The sequence below is a fragment of the Salvelinus alpinus genome, chromosome 11, assembly GCF_045679555.1.
Source record: "Salvelinus alpinus chromosome 11, SLU_Salpinus.1, whole genome shotgun sequence".
In the NCBI taxonomy this organism is placed as follows: Eukaryota; Metazoa; Chordata; class Actinopteri; order Salmoniformes; family Salmonidae; genus Salvelinus; species Salvelinus alpinus.
In genome coordinates this window covers 44,403,717-44,425,039 of record NC_092096.1, presented here as the reverse complement: position 1 = coordinate 44,425,039, position 21,323 = coordinate 44,403,717, and the positions used below count along the sequence as shown (strand labels likewise).

The 21,323-nt window shown below is 42.4% G+C and overlaps 1 protein-coding gene across 8 annotated transcripts in view; it reads right to left on the bottom strand.

Moving 5' to 3' along the window:
• Positions 1 to 21,323, bottom strand: part of LOC139534239 (peroxisome proliferator-activated receptor gamma coactivator 1-alpha-like) — a 417,675-nt gene that overhangs the window by 56,901 nt on the left and 339,451 nt on the right. For 3 of the 8 annotated variants that reach the window (XM_071333189.1, XM_071333194.1, XM_071333190.1), the window contains exon 1: positions 4,667 to 4,883. The exons of 1 other annotated variant lie outside the window; for it this stretch is intronic. In XM_071333189.1, coding sequence (XP_071189290.1) covers positions 4,667 to 4,714 — 48 coding nt within the window. In that variant the 5' untranslated portion in view covers positions 4,715 to 4,883. Of the gene's footprint in view, positions 1 to 4,193; positions 4,526 to 4,666; positions 4,884 to 21,323 lie in introns of those variants that run through there. 4 more of the 8 variants (XM_071333195.1, XM_071333192.1, XM_071333193.1 and 1 more) reach the window with 4 other exon arrangements.

The window sequence follows — 21,323 nt, the reverse complement described above, 5'->3', positions numbered from 1 at the left end:
TTCATACGACATGGTTAGTTGTCATACTGCATGGTTAGTTGTCATACTGCATGGTTAGGTGTCATACTGCATGGTTAGGTGTCATACTGCATGGTTAGGTGTCATACTGCATGGTTAGGGTTCATACGACATGGTTAGTTGTCATACTGCATGGTTAGTTGTCATACTGCATGGTTAGGTGTCATACTGCATGGTTAGGTGTCATACTGCATGGTTAGGGTTCATACGACATGGTTAGTTGTCATACTGCATGGTTAGTTGTCATACTGCATGGTTAGGGGTCATACTGCATGGTTAGGTGTCATACTGCATGGTTAGGTGTCATACTGCATGGTTAGGGTTCATACGACATGGTTAGTTGTCATACTGCATGGTTAGGTGTCATACTGCATGGTTAGGTGTCATACTGCATGGTTAGTTGTCATACTGCATGGTTAGGGGTCATACTGCATGGTTAGATGGCATACTGCATGGTTAGGTGTCATACTGCATGGTTAGGTGTCATACTGCATGGTTAGGGTTCATACGACATGGTTAGTTGGCATACTGCATGGTTAGTTGTCATACTGCGTGGTTAGGGGTCATACTGCATTGTTGGTTGTCATACTTCATGGTTAGTTATCATACTGCATGGTTAGTTATCATACTGCATGGTTAGGTGTCATACTGCTTGGTTAGTTATCATACTGCATGGTTAGGTGTCCAACTGCATGGCTATGTGTCCAACTGCATGGTTAGGTGTCATACTGCTTGGTTAGTTATCTTACTGCATGGTTAGGTGTCATACTGCATGGTTAGGGGTCATACTGCATGGTTAGCTGTCATACTGCATGGTTAGTTGTCATACTGCATTGTTGGTTGTCATACTTCATGGTTAGTTATCATACTGCATGGTTAGTTATCATACTGCATGGTTAGTAGACCATGAAAGCCTGCAAGCCTAACAAACTAGGCCAGACATTCATAAAGGCTGATAATGCATGGGTATTCTTACTATTGCTCTCTGTTCACATCACTGATAGGTCAATCTGAATGACAGCGTGGCTAGATTTGCCACCTGACTGGTTGCCCAGGGCGCATGGGTGCGTCAACACAATGGTAACAGTAGCCGATGGCACAGATTTCACTCCAACGCAAGGGTCGTTTTCCACACGGCACATTGTGATCCAAACCGGGCCTCGCTGATGCTAAATGCTACCTGTTGACATTTCATTATTCACTGTCCGCTTTTATGTAGGGGCCTATGTCTTTACGACAGCTGCCCCGCTGAGCTTCAGACACAAATCATTGGCTTCATCGAACTGCGATTGAGGAGATCCACAGACCTTAAAGGCCCAATGCAGTATTTCTTTTTTCTCAATGTCAAATCATTTCTGGGTAACAATTAAGTACCTTACTGTGATTGTTTTCAATCAAATTGCCAAAAAGAAACAAAAATTGCCTCTTAGCTAGGACAATTTCTCAAGCAACCATTTAGGTAGGACTATCTGGGAGTGGTCTGAGTGGGGAGGGGAAAACTGAAAACTAGCTGTTATTGGCAGAGAGGTTTGGAACTCTCTTTCTTATTGGTCTAATAACCAATTAACAGTCTGATGATGTCAACAGGCAGGCCAACACTTTATCCCCCCAATTTCTGGCTGTCTTTTGAAACAGCTCTTTCGCTAAAAGGGCATTATCATAATTTCCACAATTTCACAGTATTATTCCAACCGCATAGTGTGGAAATATATATAAAACACAGGAAATCACGTTTTTGACACTGGGGCTTTAAAGGGGCAATCAGCAAGCTACATCAATTTTTTGACAAATAAATTAAGGAGATGTACCCAATAATTATTGAAGAATATAACTTATAAACACCTCATGAGCTTAGTTCAACTGTCATACCCCATCATAACCCAAAATATAACCTTGTTTTACGACAACGTTTGTAAACAAAGTACATGCTAAGTAAAACATAGTTAAAACTATACATTTGCTCTGTCTATGAATTTGAGAGTGGTTACATTTCTCCAGCCCATCACTCTGCTTTTTACCCAAACAGGCTTTGTTATTGTTTCTACAGTTGATTGACACCTTGCCATCTGTCAACACGCTTTGGTGTGGAGAGAGGAGGGAGATGACCGCACAAAGTTTGACTGCGCCTGCGGTTGCAAGCTCAATGTAAACAAGTTCCAGGAAGGCGCTTTGCTAACTTACATGTCTTATTCAGGTGCCAAGACGTTTACAAATGTTAATTGCTTCAGAGGCCCGCGCTTGCTTTCAGCAAGGTTTACCTACTCCATCACTGCACGGAATGCGTGCATTCCGTTCTGGAACATGGCAGTCACTTCGTACAACCCCCAGGCAAGCAAGGAGAAGTCAGCTCCGAGTGAGCCAAATGCAGGTATTTTTATCCCAACGTAGCCTACTCAAGCGTCTGCTCACTCACGCCCTCGTTACGCATAGATAAACAGGCGCTTCGAGTGTGGTAAATGTCAATTCGAAACCCACATGTCATACATGTTGGCTAGGGAGTTGGCAGGATTCAATGTATTCATATCAGATTTAAGGGAGAGTTAATGGTGATATCCTCGGGCATACCCGGGAGGCAGTTAGTTGGCCAAGGTGCCAGAGACGGGGAGAGAGTCTGTCTGGAGACAGAGATGAGCCCAGGGTTCGGCTCAGGGCAACAGATAGCCTACTATGCGAAGTAGGCTACACAAAAAGAAAAACGCCCGGGCCGACATGTGCTACAGTTGATCAGGCCTCTGGTTGCGCTCATGCGATGTCATAGCTCACCTATATGTATACCACAACTCCCTCTCCTTCACCCATAGGCTGGGTTAAAGATGCAAATTCATCATAGTCGCTATACCAGCTCTGCAAAATGCCTCACTTTATCAAGATAAGGGGGGGGGGGGGCGAATCAAACGGGGATCTGATCAAAAGAAAATCCCTCAAAAGGTACATCTCCTTTCAATCTTCTCATCGACTTCCAAGGGAGTTAATGAAATAGCGCCGCCAGACAGAGCGATGGGGAAGCGCGCAATGTGATTTACGCACACAGAACACATAAAAGCACCTGCTATGGTGAGATTATTAGGAATATGACTGGGGACTTGTAGTGCAATTCACTGATTGTAAAAAAAAAAGCGGGGGGCTTTGAGAATTTCACAGCATGATTTATGCTCAACTCAGAAAGAACTGACGCACTCAGAAAAGAAAGAATAACTAATGCATGTCACAAGCAAGACAGGTTATTGAAAAACACGCACATTTGTATGAGGGGATGCAACACTATAGATTGGCAGCAGATATCAATACGCTGATCTACCCGAAAATGCCCAGACAGACAAGAAAATAGATTATTTTTTTCCTTGACAAGCTGGCTCAGTCGACCGAGCATCAATCAACCTTTATGAATAATTGAGGTAAAGTGTAAAGGAGTGCTACAGTTTCATAAAATCATACGCCAAACTCTGTCAAGGAAAGCAAATAAATACATGCATACTTGGTAAGTAAGTCGTGGATTATTAAACTGACATTTCCAGGCATTTGTCAAGGGAATTATTTCCATTCAAGCTTGCCTCATATTGATTGGCGATAACAGACAAACGGAGAAAAGCTGATAAACCAACTGCAGTCGCATATCGAAGATGAGCTTCGATCCCATTAACGCCTTTAAGTCGATGGTATCTGCAGACAACTATACTGCTCAATGCCTATAACAAACTACATAGACATGCATAACACAACATAGTGATAATAACAGATCTCTAAATCACTATTTACATTATTTCCTGTTCTTTTATTCAAAAATCATTCCATTGAATTGCCAATCTACCCCCCTGTGCGTTTTAAACCAAGAGCTTACTAAATCTGCTATGGGAAAAACATCCCCTATGGCAATTACGCAAATCTTTTGATTAACGGGACGAAACATTCCCATAGCCTACGTAAAACAAGACAGTTGGTCACATGCAACTAGGCTACAGATATACAGATATTCTTTACTCATTCAAAGGGATGACGCCACATATGTCAAGACGCGCCCGATACCATGCAAGAGAAGATGCTCCTCCAAAATACCAAACCTCGGTGCCTGTGATCATCTCTGCACTTTCCAATTTAAAAAATCTGATAAATCCAGACAAAGCCTAGATAAAAAGACACATATCGTCCGAGAGGTAGCTTATGGCACTGTACAATACCTGATTTAGAAACATTGCTGTAATTCTAACTTCAAGAGCGAACCCTTCACACAGCAGCGCAGGAGCGAATACAGTCCGTGACTGGAAAGATTCCACAAGCATGTAACATTCTTTCCGACTGCACGACATCCTAGGGAGACGCAGCCAGCAGCAAACTCCAGCGCTGCAAGATACGCACCGCTCCTGTAGCCTACAACCTTTATTAGATCTAACAATTTAAACACGACAATATGAAGTAAAAACTGCGATTATCCCCTCCACTTGTCATAAAATCCTGCGCTTTGTATTTCCCCCGTATCGTGTCCTCTGCGCAATAACTGCGATATTACGCATCCCGTGCCAACACCAGCAAAGGGAAAAGCCGTATTCGCAATCGGAAATCACGGTATTGGATGTTCTGCTCAGTCCATTTCCCCCAAAACGGTCCAGACTGGTACAGTTGACAATAAGTTGGATATTTTAGAACTGCTCACCTCTAATTCTCTCCAGACCGAGTCTTGGTTACACCTGTCCCACGCCATCCAGGCACTGAATGACGATCCGAAAGAAACAAAAAAGAAATCAGGCAAAAAGAAATCCACTCGCGCTCCACTCGATCTCGTACAGGCAACTGCCCCTTACTGAGAATAAACTGAGGGCACCTATCTTACAACTGCTTTCAATCACATGACAAAGCTATTAAAAGTAAGCAGGGGAATGACTCCCTTCAGTTCACCCCTGCCCACTACTCGCCAATGACGTAGTGTAAAGCAGGCGGGGTCTGGCACGCGCATAGTAAATCTTTTCCCAACTATAAAATCGCTCAATTCTAACGAGACAGCGAGATAAAATACATTTCGAACGCAAACCACGTAAATTGTTGCTTAACAATCGAATCACCACCATGTATGCAGAATATTCAAGACATCAAAATGTACAGTGGTGATATCAATGAAGTATTTGTGCCGCCCTTGTTCAACGTGCCTACAGGTAATCTGTCCTAAATAGCGATTCCAAACATGGTAAAATAGCGACGTTTAAAACGAACCAGGGCCATAATCTTATTGGGCTATTCCCTATATTAAATATGACAGGGTAGGCTTAACAGTGTAGGCTACAATGAAATCACGCACGGTTTTTAGTTATGTTAAACAAATAGTAAGCAATTGCCGATGCTCATCTATTCAAAAAAGTGTGCGTTCTGAGTTCCCATAGGCGAGATTCTAAGTAATAATAACGGATCATGTGAATATAGAAGGCGACAAACAAGACAAAAGGTTACAAACAAACAGGTTAAAGTTCAGCCTATTTGTCGGACTTCAATCACATATCCCAAATGTTCCAACTATGCACTGTAACGTTATAGATATCTATAGCCAAGACTACTGCATTTCCCACTGGAGTGTTTCAGTATCCCCTGGGCGACGCAAGGCGTGTGCGTAATTTCCACGCGGCCCTTGTGCCTGCATACTACTCCAAAACCACAAACTAACGTCAGACGAATTTCTTGAATTTCCAGTCTACTTCCCTAATACCAGTAGAGAGAACAGAAATTGTGCATGTGTGGACATGATTCCCCTTCTAAAAGTATGTTACAGTTTTAGACATTTTAGCCAACTGTAATTTCAAGACAGTAATCTTATACATGTTTGTTTGAGACTAATGTAAACCCCCCTGTGGTTTCTATCTGTTTAAGAACATTTACATACATAAAAAAAAATGCTGGGTTGTTTGGAAAACTTAACTGCTGGGTTGCAGGCATTGGGTCACTTAGTTGGGTTGTTTTCTTTAAAAAGAGCAAGGTTGGGTTGTTGAGGCTGGGTTATTGAAATATGACCCAGCTGGTCAGATCAGAAGACTGAAGCCATGGCTTTCAAATAGTTATTTTTGGCCACCAGTGAGAGTAAATGTCATTCCTGTTAATCTGTTCTGTTGTATTTTTAGCACATGTTAAGGTTGAAAAATGACCGCTTATGAGGCTTACAGAAGTGTATTTGTTCCTTAAGACAGAGGTTCTCAAACTGGTGTCCGGAGGTCCTGCAGGGGTCCGCATTCGGAAAGTATTCAGACCCCTTCCCCTTTTCCACATTTGGTTACGTTACAATCTAATTCTAAAATATATTAAATTATGTTCTTCCCCTCATCAATCTACACACAAGACCCCATAATGACAAAGTGAAAACAGCTTTTTAGAATTTTTTGCAAATTTATAAAAAACAAAAAACAGAAATACCTTATTTCCATAAGTATTCAGACCCTTTGACATGAGACTCTAAATTTAGCTCAGGTGCATCCTGTTTCCATTGATCAGCCTCGAGATGTTTCTACAACTTGATTGGAGACCACCTGTGGTAAATTAAACTAATTGGACATTCCTAGAGTTGGCCGCCTGGCCAAACTGAGCAAATGGGGGAAAAGGGGCAATGGCCACTCTGACAGAGCTCCAGAGTTCCTCTGGGGAGATGGAAGAACTTTCCAGAAGGACAACCATCTCTGCAGCACTCCACCAATCAGGTGGACTTTATGGTAGAGTGGCCAGATGGAAGCCACTCCTCAATAAAAGGCACCTAAAGGACTCTCAGACCATGAGAAACAAGATTATCTGGTCTGATGAAACCAAGATTGAACTCTTTGGCCTGAATACCAAGCGTTACGTCTGGAGGAAACCTGACACCATCCCTACGGTGAAGCATGGTGGTGGCAGTATCATGAGGTGGGGATGTTTTTCAGCGGCAGGGACTGGGAGACTAGTCAGGATCGAGGGAAAGATGAACAGAGCAAAGTACAGAGAGATTCTTGATGAAAACCTGCTCCAGAGCGCTCAGGACCTCAGACTGGAGCGAAGGTTCACCTTCCAACAGGACAACGACCCTAAGCACACAGCCAAGACAATGCAGGAGTGGCTTCGGAACAAGTCTTTGAATGCACTTGAGTGGCCCAGCCAGAGCCTGGACTTGAACCCGATCTAACATCTCTGGAGAGACCTGGAAATAGCTGTGCAGAGACGCTCCCCATCCAACCTGACAGAGTTTAAGACTATCTGCAGAGAAGAATGGGTGAAACTCCCCAAATACAGGCGTGCCAAGATTGTAGAATCATTCCAAAGAAGACTCAAGGCTGTAATTTCTACCAAAGGTACTTCAACAAGTAAAGGGTTGAAGTAAAGGGTCTGAATACTTATATAAATGTGATATTTCAGTTTTTTTGTTTTATACATTTGCAAACATATCTAAAAAACTGTTTTTGCTTTGTCATTATTTTGTATTGTGTGTAGATCGATTAGTAAAAAAAATATTTCATCAAATTTAGAATAAGGCTGTAACGTAAAACAAAATGTGGAAAAAGCCAAGGGGTCTGAATATTTTCCAAATGCACTCTATATACAAAAGTATGTGAGCACCCCTTCAAAAGAGTGGATTCGGCTATTTCAGCCACACCCGTTGCTGACAGGTGTATAAAATCGAGGACACCGCCATGCAATCTCCATAGACAAACATTGGTAGTAGAATGACATTGCTGAAGAGCTCAGTGACTTTCAACGTGGCACCGTCATAGGATGGTTTCCAACAAGTCAGTTCGTAAAATTTCTGCCCTGCTAGAGCTTTCCCGGTCAACTGTAAGTATGTTATTGTGAAGTGGTCACGCCAAGGATCAACAATGGCTCAGCCACAAAGTGGTAGGACACACAAGCTCACAGAACGGGACCGCCGAGTGGTGAAGAGCGTAGCATATAAAAATAGTCTGTCCTCACTTGTAACACTCACTACCGAGTTTCAAACTGCCTCTGGAAGCAACGTCAGCACAATAACTGTTAGTCGGGAGCTTCAAGCCTAAGAACACCATGCGCAATGCCAAGTGTTGGCTGGAGTGGTGTAAAGCTCACTGCCATTGGACTCTGGAGCAATGGAAACGTGTTCCCTGGAGTTATGAATCACGCTTCACCATCTGGCAGTCCGATGGACAAATCTGGGTTTGGAGGATGCCAGGAGAACGCTACCTGCCCCAATGCATAGTGCCAACTGTAAAGTTTGGTGGAGGAGTAATAATGGTCTGGAGCTTTTTTTTATGGTTCGGGCTAGGCCTCTTAGTTCCAATGAAGGGAAATCTTAACGCTACAGCATACAATGACATTGTAGACTATTCTGTGCTTCCACGGTTTGTCGAGATTGGTGTTGAAGTACTTGACTGGCCTGCACAGAGCCCTGACCTCAACCCAATCGAACATCTTTGGGATGAATTGGAACGCTGACTGAAAATGAACCAAAACAAAATGTCAAATAAAAATCTAAACTAATAGAAATTAAAACTAATATTAAATCACAGAACTATAATAACATTGGTTCTGCCCAATATTTACCCAGCGCTGGGTTACCCAAAAATCCAAATTGAGTTGTTTTTAACCCAGCATTTTTTTGGAGTGTACAAGAAGACATGGAATGGCAGGTGACGAGTACCAACCATGTGTACAGTGTCAACAGTGCATGTATACAAAACAGCAGCATAGACAACTAAAAACACAAGCTCTGTGTGTACATTTCAAATCCCATCAGTGGGATTGTGCGAATACCTATTGTTTGTGGTAGCCTATTAATTTCCACAGATAATACACTTGTAGTAAGACCATATATGGTATGAAATTAGATATAATTCTCATCAAAATAATTTAAAAAATGTAGTCCAAAAGTTCACACTAAATTGACAACTAAAAGTTTAACACATCATCCATCACCTAGGATACATCTCATAAATTACAAAGCAATTACTAAATTACAAAGTAACAACAAATGAATACATTGTTGTTACTATAATTGCGCCATTACAACTCAGGTATAAGAGCAACTTAATGTAAAGTGTTACCAATGTAGAGTGCCTTGCAAAAGTATTCATCCCCCTTGGCATTTGTCCTATTTTGTTGCATTACAACCTGTAATTTAAATAGATTTTTATTTGGATTTCATGTAATGGACATACACAAAATAGTCCAAATTGGTGAAGTGAAATGAAAAAAATAACTTTTCTTTTTAAACGGAAAAGTGGTGCGTGCATATGTATTCAGCCCTTTTGCCATGAAGTCCCTAAATAAGATCTGGTGCAACCAATTACCTTCAGAAGTCACATAATTATTTAAATAAAGCCCACCTGTGTGCAATCTAAGTGTCACATGATCTCAGTATATATAAACCTGTTCTGAAAGGCCCCAGAGTCTGCAACACCACTAAGCAAGGGGCACCACCAAGCAAGCGGCAATATGAAGACCAAGGAGCTCTCCAAACAGGTCAGGGACTAAGTTGTAGAGAAGTACAGATCAGGGTTGGGTTATAAAAAAATATCAGAAACTTTGAACATCCCACGGAGCACCATTAAATCCGTTATTAAAAAATTTAAAGAATATGGCACCATAACAAACCTGCCAAGAGAGGGCTGCCCACCAAAACTCACAGACCAGGCAAGGAGGGCATTAATCAGAGGGCAACAAAGAGACCAAAGATAACCCTGAAGGAGCTGCAAAGCTCCACAGTGGAGATTGAAAAATATGTCCATAGGACCACTTTAAGCCATACACTCCACAGAGCTGGGCTTTACGGAAATGTGGCCAGAAAAAAGCCATTGCTTAAAGAAACAAATAAGCAAACACGTTTGGTGTTCACCAAAAGGCATGTGGGAGACTCCCCAAACATATGGAAGAAGGTACTCTGGTCAGATGAGACTAAAATTGAGCTTTTTGGCCATCAAGGAAAACGCTATGTCTGGCGCAAACCTCATCACCCCGAGAACACCATCTCCACAGTGAAGCATGGTGGTGGCAGCCTCATGCTGTGGGGATGTTTTTCATCATCAGGGACTGTGAAACTGGTCAGAATTGAAGGAATGATGGATGGCACTAAATACAGGGAAATTCTTGAGCGAAACCTGTTTCAGTCTTCCAGAGATTTGAAACTGGGACAGAGGTTCACCTTCCAGCAGGACAATGACCCTAAGCATACTGCTAAAGCAACACTCGAGTGGTTTAAGGGGAAACATTTAAATGTCTTGGAATGGCCTAGTCAAAGCCCAGACCTCAATCTAATTGAGAACCTGTGGTATGACTTAAATTTTACTGTACACCAGCGGAACCCATCCAACTTCAAGCAGCTGGAGCAGTTTTGCCTTGAAGAATGGGCAAAAATCCCAGTGGCTAGATGTACCAAGCTTATAGACACATGCCCAAGAGACTTGCAGCTGTGATTGCTGCAAAAAGTGTCTCTACAAACTATTGACTTTGGGGGGGTGAATAGTTATGCACGATCAAGTTTTCCGTTTTTTTGTATTATTTCTTGTTTGTTTCACAATAAAAAATATTTAGCATCTTCAAAGTGGTAGGCATGTTGTGTAAATCAAATGATACAACCCCCCCCCAAAATCTGTTTTAATTGCAGGTTGTAGGCAACAAAATATAAAAAAATGCCAAGGGGGATGAATACTTTCGCAAGCCACTGTACTCTTTAGCGGTACATAGAATATACATAGATAATTCCATACAACACAACACACTCAACACAACAAGGAACATTTAACTCTATGGAATAGACCGGACTCACTTCAGGTTTGTTGTCAAGGGCCTATTAACTCCACCTGAGCATGCGAGGAGCAATTGTTTCCCTAAATTAGCAAGCCACATAAGTCTCAATAAACATGAAATTGCACAGAAACCTGTAAAAAGGCTTCCGATGTTGGAGCTGGGGACTTGCTTTGTAGGTGGTGGTGGCAATGTGTCTGGTTATTGCTATCCGAGGGCCTTTTCTACCAGTAAACCTACACATCTGCTTTGCCATGCATGCCCAGTGCCCACAGACACTACCCAGAAGCCACGACGAAACCTTATTTGAGCAGGTGGTGTGCGGTGACCTCACTGGGCCCAGATGGAACAACCCCCCCTCCACACACACACACACACACACACACACACACACACACACACACATGATAGTAGGTGGCTCTGGAAGCATATCTGATATATAAAGCATCGAGACAACGTATACTCAACGGAGCGCGGCAGATTTAAAACATTGAGACAACGTATACTAAACGGAGCGTGGCAGATTTAAAACATTGAGACAACGTATACTCAACGGAGTATACGTCTAGACAGATGCTGGAGTTTATTTGGCTCCACTATGCTACAGCACAGGACTCACACACCCAGCTTCTAGACCATCAGACTGTTGAACAGTTTCTATTACCAGGCCATCAGACTGTTGAACAGCTTCTATTACCATCAGACTGTTGAACAGCTTCTATTACCATCAGACTGTTGAACGGCTTCTATTACCATCAGACTGTTGAACGGCTTCTATTACCATCAGACTGTTGAACAGCTTCTATTACCATCAGACTGTTGAACGGCTTCTATTACCATCAGACTGTTGAACAGCTTCTATAACCATCAGACTGTTGAACAGCTTCTATAACCATCAGACTGTTGAACAGCTTCTATTACCACCAGACTGTTGAACGGCTTCTATTACCATCAGACTGTTGAACGGCTTCTATTACCATCAGACTGTTGAACGGCTTCTATTACCATCAGACTGTTGAACGGCTTCTATTACCATCAGACTGTTGAACGGCTTCTATTACCATCAGACTGTTGAACGGCTTCTATTACCATCAGACTGTTGAACAGCTTCTATAACCATCAGACTGTTGAACAGCTTCTATTACCACCAGACTGTTGAACAGCTTCTATTACCATCAGACTGTTGAACAGCTTCTATAACCATCAGACTGTTGAACAGCTTCTATTACCAGGCCATCAGACTGTTGAACAGCTTCTATTACCATCAGACTGTTGAACAGCTTCTATTACCACCAGACTGTTGAACAGCTTCTATTACCATCAGACTGTTGAACAGCTTCTATTACCATCAGACTGTTGAACAGCTTCTATTACCAGACCATCAGTCTGTTGAACAGCTTCTATTACCAGGCCATCAGACTGTTGAACAGATTCTATTACCAGGCCATCAGACTGTTGAGCAGATTCTATTACCAGGCCATCAGACTGTTGAACAGCTTCTATTACCATCAGACTGTTGAACAGCTTCTATTACCACCAGACTGTTGAACAGCTTCTATTACCATCAGACTGTTGAACAGCTTCTATTACCATCAGACTGTTGAACAGCTTCTATTACCATCAAACTGTTGAACAGCTTCTATTACCAGACCATCAGTCTGTTGAAAAGCTTCTATTACCAGGCCATCAGACTGTTGAACAGATTATATTACCAGGCCATCAGACTGTTGAACAGCTTCTATTACCATCAGACTGTTGAACAGCTTCTATTACCAGGTCATCAGACTGTTGAACAGCTTCTATTACCATCAGACTGTTGAACAGCTTCTATTACCATCAGACTGTTGAACAGCTTCTATTACCATCAGACTGTTGAACAGCTTCTATTACCATCAGTCTGTTGAACAGCTTCTATTACCAGACCATCAGACTGTTGAACAGCTTCTATTACCAGGCCATCAGACTGTTGAACAGCTTCTATTACCAGGCCATCAGACTGTTGAACAGCTTCTATTACCATCAGACTGTTGAACAGCTTCTATTACCATCAGACTGTTGAACAGCTTCTACTACCAGGCCATCAGACTGTTGAACAGCTTCTATTACCAGGCCATCAGACTGTTGAACAGCTTCTATTACCATACCACCAGACTGTTGAACAGCTTCTATTACCACCAGACTGTTGAACAGCTTCTATTACCATCAGACTGTTGAACAGCTTCTATAACCATCAGACTGTTGAACAGCTTCTATTACCATCAGACTGTTGAACAGCTTCTATTACCATCAGACTGTTGAACAGCTTCTACTACCAGGCCATCAGACTGTTGAACAGCTTCTATTACCAGGCCATCAGACTGTTGAACAGCTTCTATTACCAGGCCATCAGACTGTTGAACAGCTTCTATTACCATACCACCAGACTGTTGAACAGCTTCTATTACCACCAGACTGTTGAACAGCTTCTATTATCATCAGACTGTTAAACAGCTTCTATTACCATCAGACTGTTAAACAGCTTCTATTACCATCAGACTGTTGAACAGCTTCTATAACCATCAGACTGTTGAACAGCTTCTATAACCATCAGACTGTTGAACAGCTTCTATTACCACCAGACTGTTGAACGGCTTCTATTACCATCAGACTGTTGAACAGCTTCTATTACCACTAGACTGTTGAACAGCTTCTATTACCATCAGACTGTTGAACAGCTTCTATTACCATCAGACTGTTGAACAGCTTCTATTACCATCAGACTGTTGAACAGCTTCTATTACCACCAGACTATTGAACAGCTTCCAGGTGATGCACACTCACACACAAAACGAACATACAAGCAATCACGCACACACGCACGCACGCACGCACGCACGCACGCACGCACACACACACAACGCTGCTGTCCCATGTTATAAAGACATTAAACCATGGACACTTCCCATTTCATACTGTGTATTTAAATACTGTATACTTGACATATCTCATTCTAATATATATACTACTGTACATTACATTGTAGTTACACTGTTTATACACAGCGCATATTCATTTATATACTGGATTCTTGACATAGCTCACTGTAATATATCTACTGCTGTACAAACCATTCTTAGTATATCTAGTGGAAATTCATCCGGTGTACAGACGTATAGATTGCATTTGGGATTACTTTTACAGTGCTATTTGTGTTGTTAATTAGATTCGTTCTGACCTTTCTTGATTTTTAAATTTTTTACAATTATTTGTGTACTCATTTTACTACACTGTTTAGAGCTAGTAACATCAGCATTTCGCTGCACCCGCAATAACACCTGCTAAACTGTGTATTCGACCAATAAACTTTGATTTGAAGCAGAAGCTTTGAGGATTGACACATACTGCATGCTGGTGACCCCAATCTGACAGCTACATGGTTGTGAAGCCTCCATCAATAGTTCTGCTTTTACGTCATTTAGTAAATTACTAGAAACGTGCTTTCCGTTTCCATGGCAAACTCATCACTAGCTAGCTCCTTTGTCTTTGTCTGGCAATTCTTTACCAGTTGGAGAACCAGAGACTGTTCCATAAAGCCCTTTGTAGACTAGATTAGATTTTAGTGCGATGATGGCATTTCACAGAAATGGAATTCCTCTAAATGGTTACACGATTTGTCCAAGAATTAGCCGACAGGTGCGTCATCTGGAATTGTCATATTCAAAATGGCAGTAATCCATAATTATCTCACTTTGACCTTTGCGCTTTCAATATTGCCAGAATATTACTGCATTTAAGCCTCTAATGTGAGATAGTTATATTCAAACATGCCTATATTCAATATTTTCCCATGATGAATGAACTGCTTAGAGGTTGGCCTGATGCCACTGTACTTGATTTCAAGTCCCCTGCCCCAGTTATAGCTATTACATATCTCCACTGAGTTAGGTAAATCAGCTTTGCACCTTACTTGTGGCATGATCTCCAAGGCTCTCTAAAGTTGGATGAATTGGTGCCTCTAGGGAAATTCAAAAGGCCGATTGAAGACATTTTTACTGATGAATGTCTTTTGTTTTCTATGATCGTGTTTGCTTGTTGTGTATTGATGTGAATATTGATGTATATTGATGTGATTGATGGTGTATTGATGCGCATACAGGGCTCATCTGTAAAAGAGACCCTGGTCTCAGCATGACTCCCTGTCAAAATAAAGGTTAAATTAAGAAAACATGAAAACATGACAGATGTTTTACCCCTGTATTTCTCATATATTCTGAAGTAGAAACTAGAAAGATGTTCTAATCTAACGTTCAGAACCCCCCCCACGATCAAGAGGCTTATAGTTTGAGACCATTGCTACCATTTTCACCATCATTTGTTACAGGAAACAGTCCCTTTAGGGAAGTTTGAAGTGCTATGTTAATCATTTTGGCAAAAGTGACCATTAATCCAGAATATATGAGCCTATGAGAATATGTTTCATGGCGCTCACCGAGACAGTATCAAACACTTTTGGAAGGTGATTCATATCACTTTGTCGTGTGTCACGCCGTCCCAACAGAATCTACCCAAGCATCTGGCTAGTTTGATGCGCAACCGACGCATGTATATGAATTAATGGCAAGCAGAGTTGGCAGGGGGATGCTCGATCTATTTGTGTGTTGTACAGGAACAAGATAAGATATGCCATCTCTTCTTTTGATCGCCGTTTTACGTCCTTTCAGATGCTCCAGAGCCCCGGTCATTTTTCCTTTAATAAATGAGTCGTTCCCTCAGGGAAAAAAGAAAGTGTCCATTTCAGGATGGGTCGCGACCCCTGCGAGGCCACGCTTCCACACAAAATTGACGACAGCAAATGTAAAGGGATACATGTGCTATGAAGATACGACCCGTTGTGTTGGCTTCATGGCTTCCTTATATGTAAGATACACCTTGGACAAACAACTATGAGGCAATCATTCCAATGCAAAGACCACCAGGTGCTATATCTGTGTATGATGTTGGGTTGAATATTTTGGACATATTTTGTTCAAATTCTATTACTTATTAAAGCATGACAAGCAAGCCATCACATAAGTGTTATTGAAAGGATGGAATAGATAGCCGACAAATGGAATTAAAAAATTAGGGAGAGCACAGGTGACTCACTAACCTCCCATTACGAATGGGATGCAGTAGGCACTTTCTGTGAAGAACACTACATAAGGAGTGCATTACACAAGGATAAACATGCATAAGCAATCAGCTTACTCCCTTTGTCATCTAGGTGAGCCACCTCTTTCCTGTAAACGTGATCCATCGCCTTTGTGCAGTGCCCTTCATAGAACATGTCGCTTCGCCTCGCGCCCTGTGTGCAAGCATGTAATCCTTTCCATCAATGAACTCCACTGTGTCATTAAGCAGGTCTCAGGGTGGCGGCGATTCTCCCCGTCGAGAGTCCGGCCCACGTTATTAAGGCAAATGGCATGACGGGGGCTGGGGCCGAGTTAGCCGGGGCTGAGCCTTGAAATTGAAAATAACATCAGTCCCACGCAGGGGCGGGTAAACACAAAAGGGGCCCGGGGCGCTGAAGGGCGGCCCCCCGTCCTTATTTTCGAGGAGCGTAGGGCGCAGTGGCGAGCCTCACTCCTCCTGCCGATGAATAATATCATGGTCACTCAGCGAAGCGAGTTGGAGTCCCCTGTCGGAGCTCCCTGTTGTAAGGGATGTTATTGGACCTGTTTAAAACCACCACTGAGTCATGAAAGATGCATGGGAGAAAGTGTAGGCGGAGGGAGAGGCCAAAGAACCAACGCATAATGCTCTTGGTATAGAGACCTGTGGTACGCTAACTCTCTGGGCAGGCACCGTAGGGCCGCTTTGGGTTTTGCTTGGGTGGAACGAGAGCAATGCTAAAACTGCTGGACCATAGGGGACAAGACTGACACACATGCATGCTCACACCAAAACATGCAGAAGTTAACATAAACTTGAATTTTAAGACTGTTGTAAAATTCCTGCAGATGCCAAAATATGCAATATACCTCAAATGTGACAAAAGCTGACAAAAAGTGAAAGAATTTAGTGGAGTCGTTTTAGACTTAAATTCAATGGGATCACCATAACCGATGCAGTTTAATTGCCAAATACTAGAAAGGTACCTGTTGGAATACCTTGAAAGCGAGTCTCGTGCTCCTTGTGTACACTCAGCACAGGAAGTGTGCCAGACAAGAATTAGGTCAACCGAAGTACCGCGTGTCTTGTAGAACTCAATGCTAAAACCACACCAGAGGAGGAGGGGACGTGTCACATACAGGTAGAATGTTCTAGAGCAGCACAACCTTTATTTTCTTCTTCTTTTCGTCACGTTTCACAGAATAGTGAGCATGGGCATTCCGTCTACGAGACCAGACAGCGGCCTAATTATTTTGAGTAATGAAAAGGAGAAAAATGTAAGGAGATGTAAGGAGAAACAAAAACATGTGAATTGCAATTCTATCCTATTGGCCTGCACAGTGCATATACGGGGTGAGTAACCACAGGTGCACGGAAATCCTAACGGCACAATAAAACAGATTTTATCATCACCTTTTTTCCCCCTTACAGGGTGCATTTCAACTCTAGAAAAAAGACAAGCAGGTGAACACAGGGGAGGAAAGAAGAGCGACTAAAAGGGAGGGATAGATTGAAATGTCTACAGAATTGAGCAGCTCCCTGTCATGTGACAAGATCTTCCTGCTTACGATGTGTATCTGGCTGTATTCATTTAAAGGAAAGTCTATATTTCCACGCATGTGCACAAAAACACACACACACAGCCTACACATGCCCCTCTGTTTCCAATGCTAACATGACCTCACTGCCCAGGGTGAGTATCTTGTTTTTCGAGGGAAATGCAATTCGCCTTTGCAGTTTCACTATCTCTTTAGTCAATAATATCTCATGGAGCTCGGTAATGCATTGTGAGTGCTATTCATTGGTGGCAAATCGGGGTTGGTGTCAGATGCTGACAGATGTGGTTAGACTTAGATAGACTATATCAATATTTTTTATTGTGTGTAAGCATATCATTCTCGGAGCTAAGCATCAATGTTTGCCCTTTTCCCATGAATGGGCAACTTTCATGGCGATGGCGCTTTGGTGTTTTTTTCAGGCCTTTGTTGCCTCTGTTACTCAGTCCTAGGGCTATTCCCATGGCAAAGAGATCAAATCATTTACATGAAACCGCTCGGAATCATTATAGCATCAACAGATCCCCAACTGTTAAGACTAGACCACTGTAAGTCAGCTGTCTGTCTACTGGTGGCTAGTCATAAACACCTATTTACACTTTCATCACCAGAACACCCATAGCCCATTTCTCTGTCTGTCTGTCTGTCTGTCTGTCTGGTGGCCAGCCATAACCACAGGGACTCGTCGCTACGGTAAACAGGATTAATCAGCGCTGGTGACGGGCACACTGGTCCAGATGACGCGTGTAATTAAGGAGTAATTGGCATGTCAGCCAGAGATACGCAGAGGTGCAACAATCGCAAAGGGGAAAACTGGCAGCAGCGGCGGCCATGACAGTTCCACTGAAGAGCCTAACTTCCAACTTCCTTATTACTGAGGAATATTATTATTTACTCGACTAACTCACTCCCTGACATTGTAATTCACCCGCTGATTCATTTATTTCTCGCTAACTCGCTTACACACTAATTTGCTAACTTCTTCATTTATTTACATGCTAACCCACTTACACACTCGCCGTCACCGACTTATTCATTTATCCACATCCGAAATGACACAGTCGCTTGCTTGCGTATTTATTTATGCACTTGGGAAGTCACTCTTGTTCTCGCTCGCTTAATTGCTTGGACTTCTATTTTCTTTTTTTTGCACAAAGAAGAGGGTTTTATTTGGCTTAATACAGCTACTGCAGTGCCACAATGTGAGATGGTTGAGATGCCCTTAGATGTTTGGGGTCACTCTGGCCACAACAATGGGCTGCTCCGCTCTTATCTCTTCTTGTAAATGTGTGGAGCTGCAGAATAAAGTCGGGCATAACTGCAGGAGTGGTGGGGGGCGGGATGGGTTGAGGGTGTATTTTCTCCAGTGTGTATTCGCATGGATTCAACGGGGAGTTTTGTTGAAAGGAAAAAGGCATTGCTGTGGTCTATGGTGCTAAGTTTTTACAACCTGATTGGATTCTACCTGGGGTAAATTAAATTGGTCTACGGTGGTAATGTGAGCTCATGAGTTCCTGTCGTGTTTCAGTGTTTCATGAAATCATCAATGGAGGTTTTGATTTGATCACGGTCTGTGTTCGTTTCCATAGATCTGATTTTGATGTCTTGTACGTAAAAGCGAACACAGTAACAACCACCAAACTCGATCAATCAAACACTTTGGTATCGTTAGCAATCAAGCCAATCCTATCCACTATTCTCCACCTAGCCAGTCGACTGCTGCAAAGCAGGAGCAGAACAGCTCAGCCTTCTAGTGAAGTTCTGCTGGAGCTGCAGCCGGACCGTCGCTGGTTTCCAGATGGGGGAGACGTTTGCCGGGAGGGGGTCGGCGGTGGGCAGGCCTGATAACCTGAAATAGCTGCTGGGTAATTTGCATTGTGTTGCCTATCACAGTGGACACCCCGGCGTCGTGCTGAGGGGAAAGAGGGACGCTATAATGGCAAAGCAAATGGCTCATAGAGGTATCCCAGTTGTTTTTCATCACATCAATTTCACGGCCGCGCCGCTGGGTTTCTGAGGAACGCGACAAGGTGAAGATAGACAGACAGAAAGAGAGAATGAAAGAAAGAGATTGAAGGGAGAAATGGAGAGAGAGAAAGAAGTGTTCCTTTTAGTGGCCCTTTGGAGGTGTGTGTGTGTGTGTGTGTGTGTGTGTGTGTGTGTGTGTGTGTGTGTGTGTGTGTGTGTGTGTGTGTGTGTGTGTGTGTGTGTGTGTGTGTGTAAGTGTAAGTGTGTGCACTGATGAACTGAATATGAAGTAGGTGAGGGTTTTACTTGAATTTTTATGTAAAACGAGCTTTGGGTAATCTCAGAATTCGCTTCAGAGAATCATTTTTCTGCATAAACATTTTTGTGTATGGAAAAACACAGTAATGACTTCAAAGTATGAAAATAAACATTATTTCATACGAGGGCATATTTCAGTTATTGCAAATGTATTTCATATCTGAAGGAATATCTTACCTGCCATTTCTGTCTTCAAGAGAAACGTATTGCCATGATATTCCAAAAATGTTCCCTTCCACTGAATCTTTGTGAATAGCACAGTTAGCGATCTCATCCGTAGTGCAAACAAACCTGTTTATCCAAGATTAATATCACTACTAGGACCTAAGAGCATCATCACAGCATGTTCACAAAACAGAGAATATTTAACTTGACTAAGTTTTACTGGTTTCTTGATGTTGAGGTGTTTTATAGCACCCTGGGTCAACGATTGGTCAATGAGACTTTCTGTAAAATATGAATCAAGGGGTGGTTAATTTGGTGTGAGATTGGGAATTCCTACACACAGAATTATCCTAACAAATGAATATGACCTGTCAATGAGCGTTGACGTCATTTGTGACCAAACATGTTCAAATACTTCCCAATGTTAGCTTTGAGGTGCCAATTAGACAACTAAAAAAATGAAAATAAAGAACAGATATGCAGGCAAAAGGAACATAATAGTAGTAAGTATTAAGACCCCTTGACTTTTTACACATTTTGTTATGTTACTGCCTTATTCTAAAATTGATTAAATACATATTGTTCCTCATCAATCTACACACAATACCCCATAATGACAAAGCAAAAAACGTTTTTTATATTTTTTTGTAAATGTATTACAAATTAAAAAACGGAAATGTACACAAGTATTCAGACCCTTTGCTATGAGACTCGAAAATTGAGCTCAGGTACATCCGGTTTCCATTGATCATCTTTCAGATGTTCTTACAACTTGATTTGTGTCTACTTGTGATACATTTAATTGACTGGACCTGATTTGGAAAGGCACACCCCTGCCTATATAAGGTCCCACAGTTGACAGTTCATGTCAGAGCAAAAACCAAGCCATCAGGTCGAAGGAACTGTCCGAATAGCTCCGAGACAGGATTGTGTCGAGTCACAGATCTGGCGATGGGTACCAAAATATTTCTGCAGCATTGAAGGTCCCCAAGAACACAGTGGACTCCATCATTCATAGATGGAAGAAGTTTGGAACCACCAAGACTCTTCCTAGAGCTGACCGTCCGGCCAAAAGCAATCAGGGGAGAAGGACCTTTGTCAGGGAAGTGACCAAGAACGCAATGGTCACTCTTACAGAGCTCCAGAGTTCCTCTGGGGAGAATGGAGAACCTTCCAGAAGGACAACCATCTCTGCAGCACTCAACCAATCAGGCCTTTATGGTAGAGTGGCCAGACGGAAGCCACTACTCAGTAAAAGGCACATGACAGCCCGCTTGGAGTTTGCCAAAAGGCACCTAAAGGACTCTCAGACCATGAGAAACGAGATTCTCTGGTCTGGTGAAACCAAGATTGAACTAGTCAGGACCGAGCAAAAAAAGATGAACAAAGCAAAGTACAAAGAGATCCTTGATGAAAACCTGCTCCAGAGCACTCAGGACCTCAGACTGGTGCAAAGAT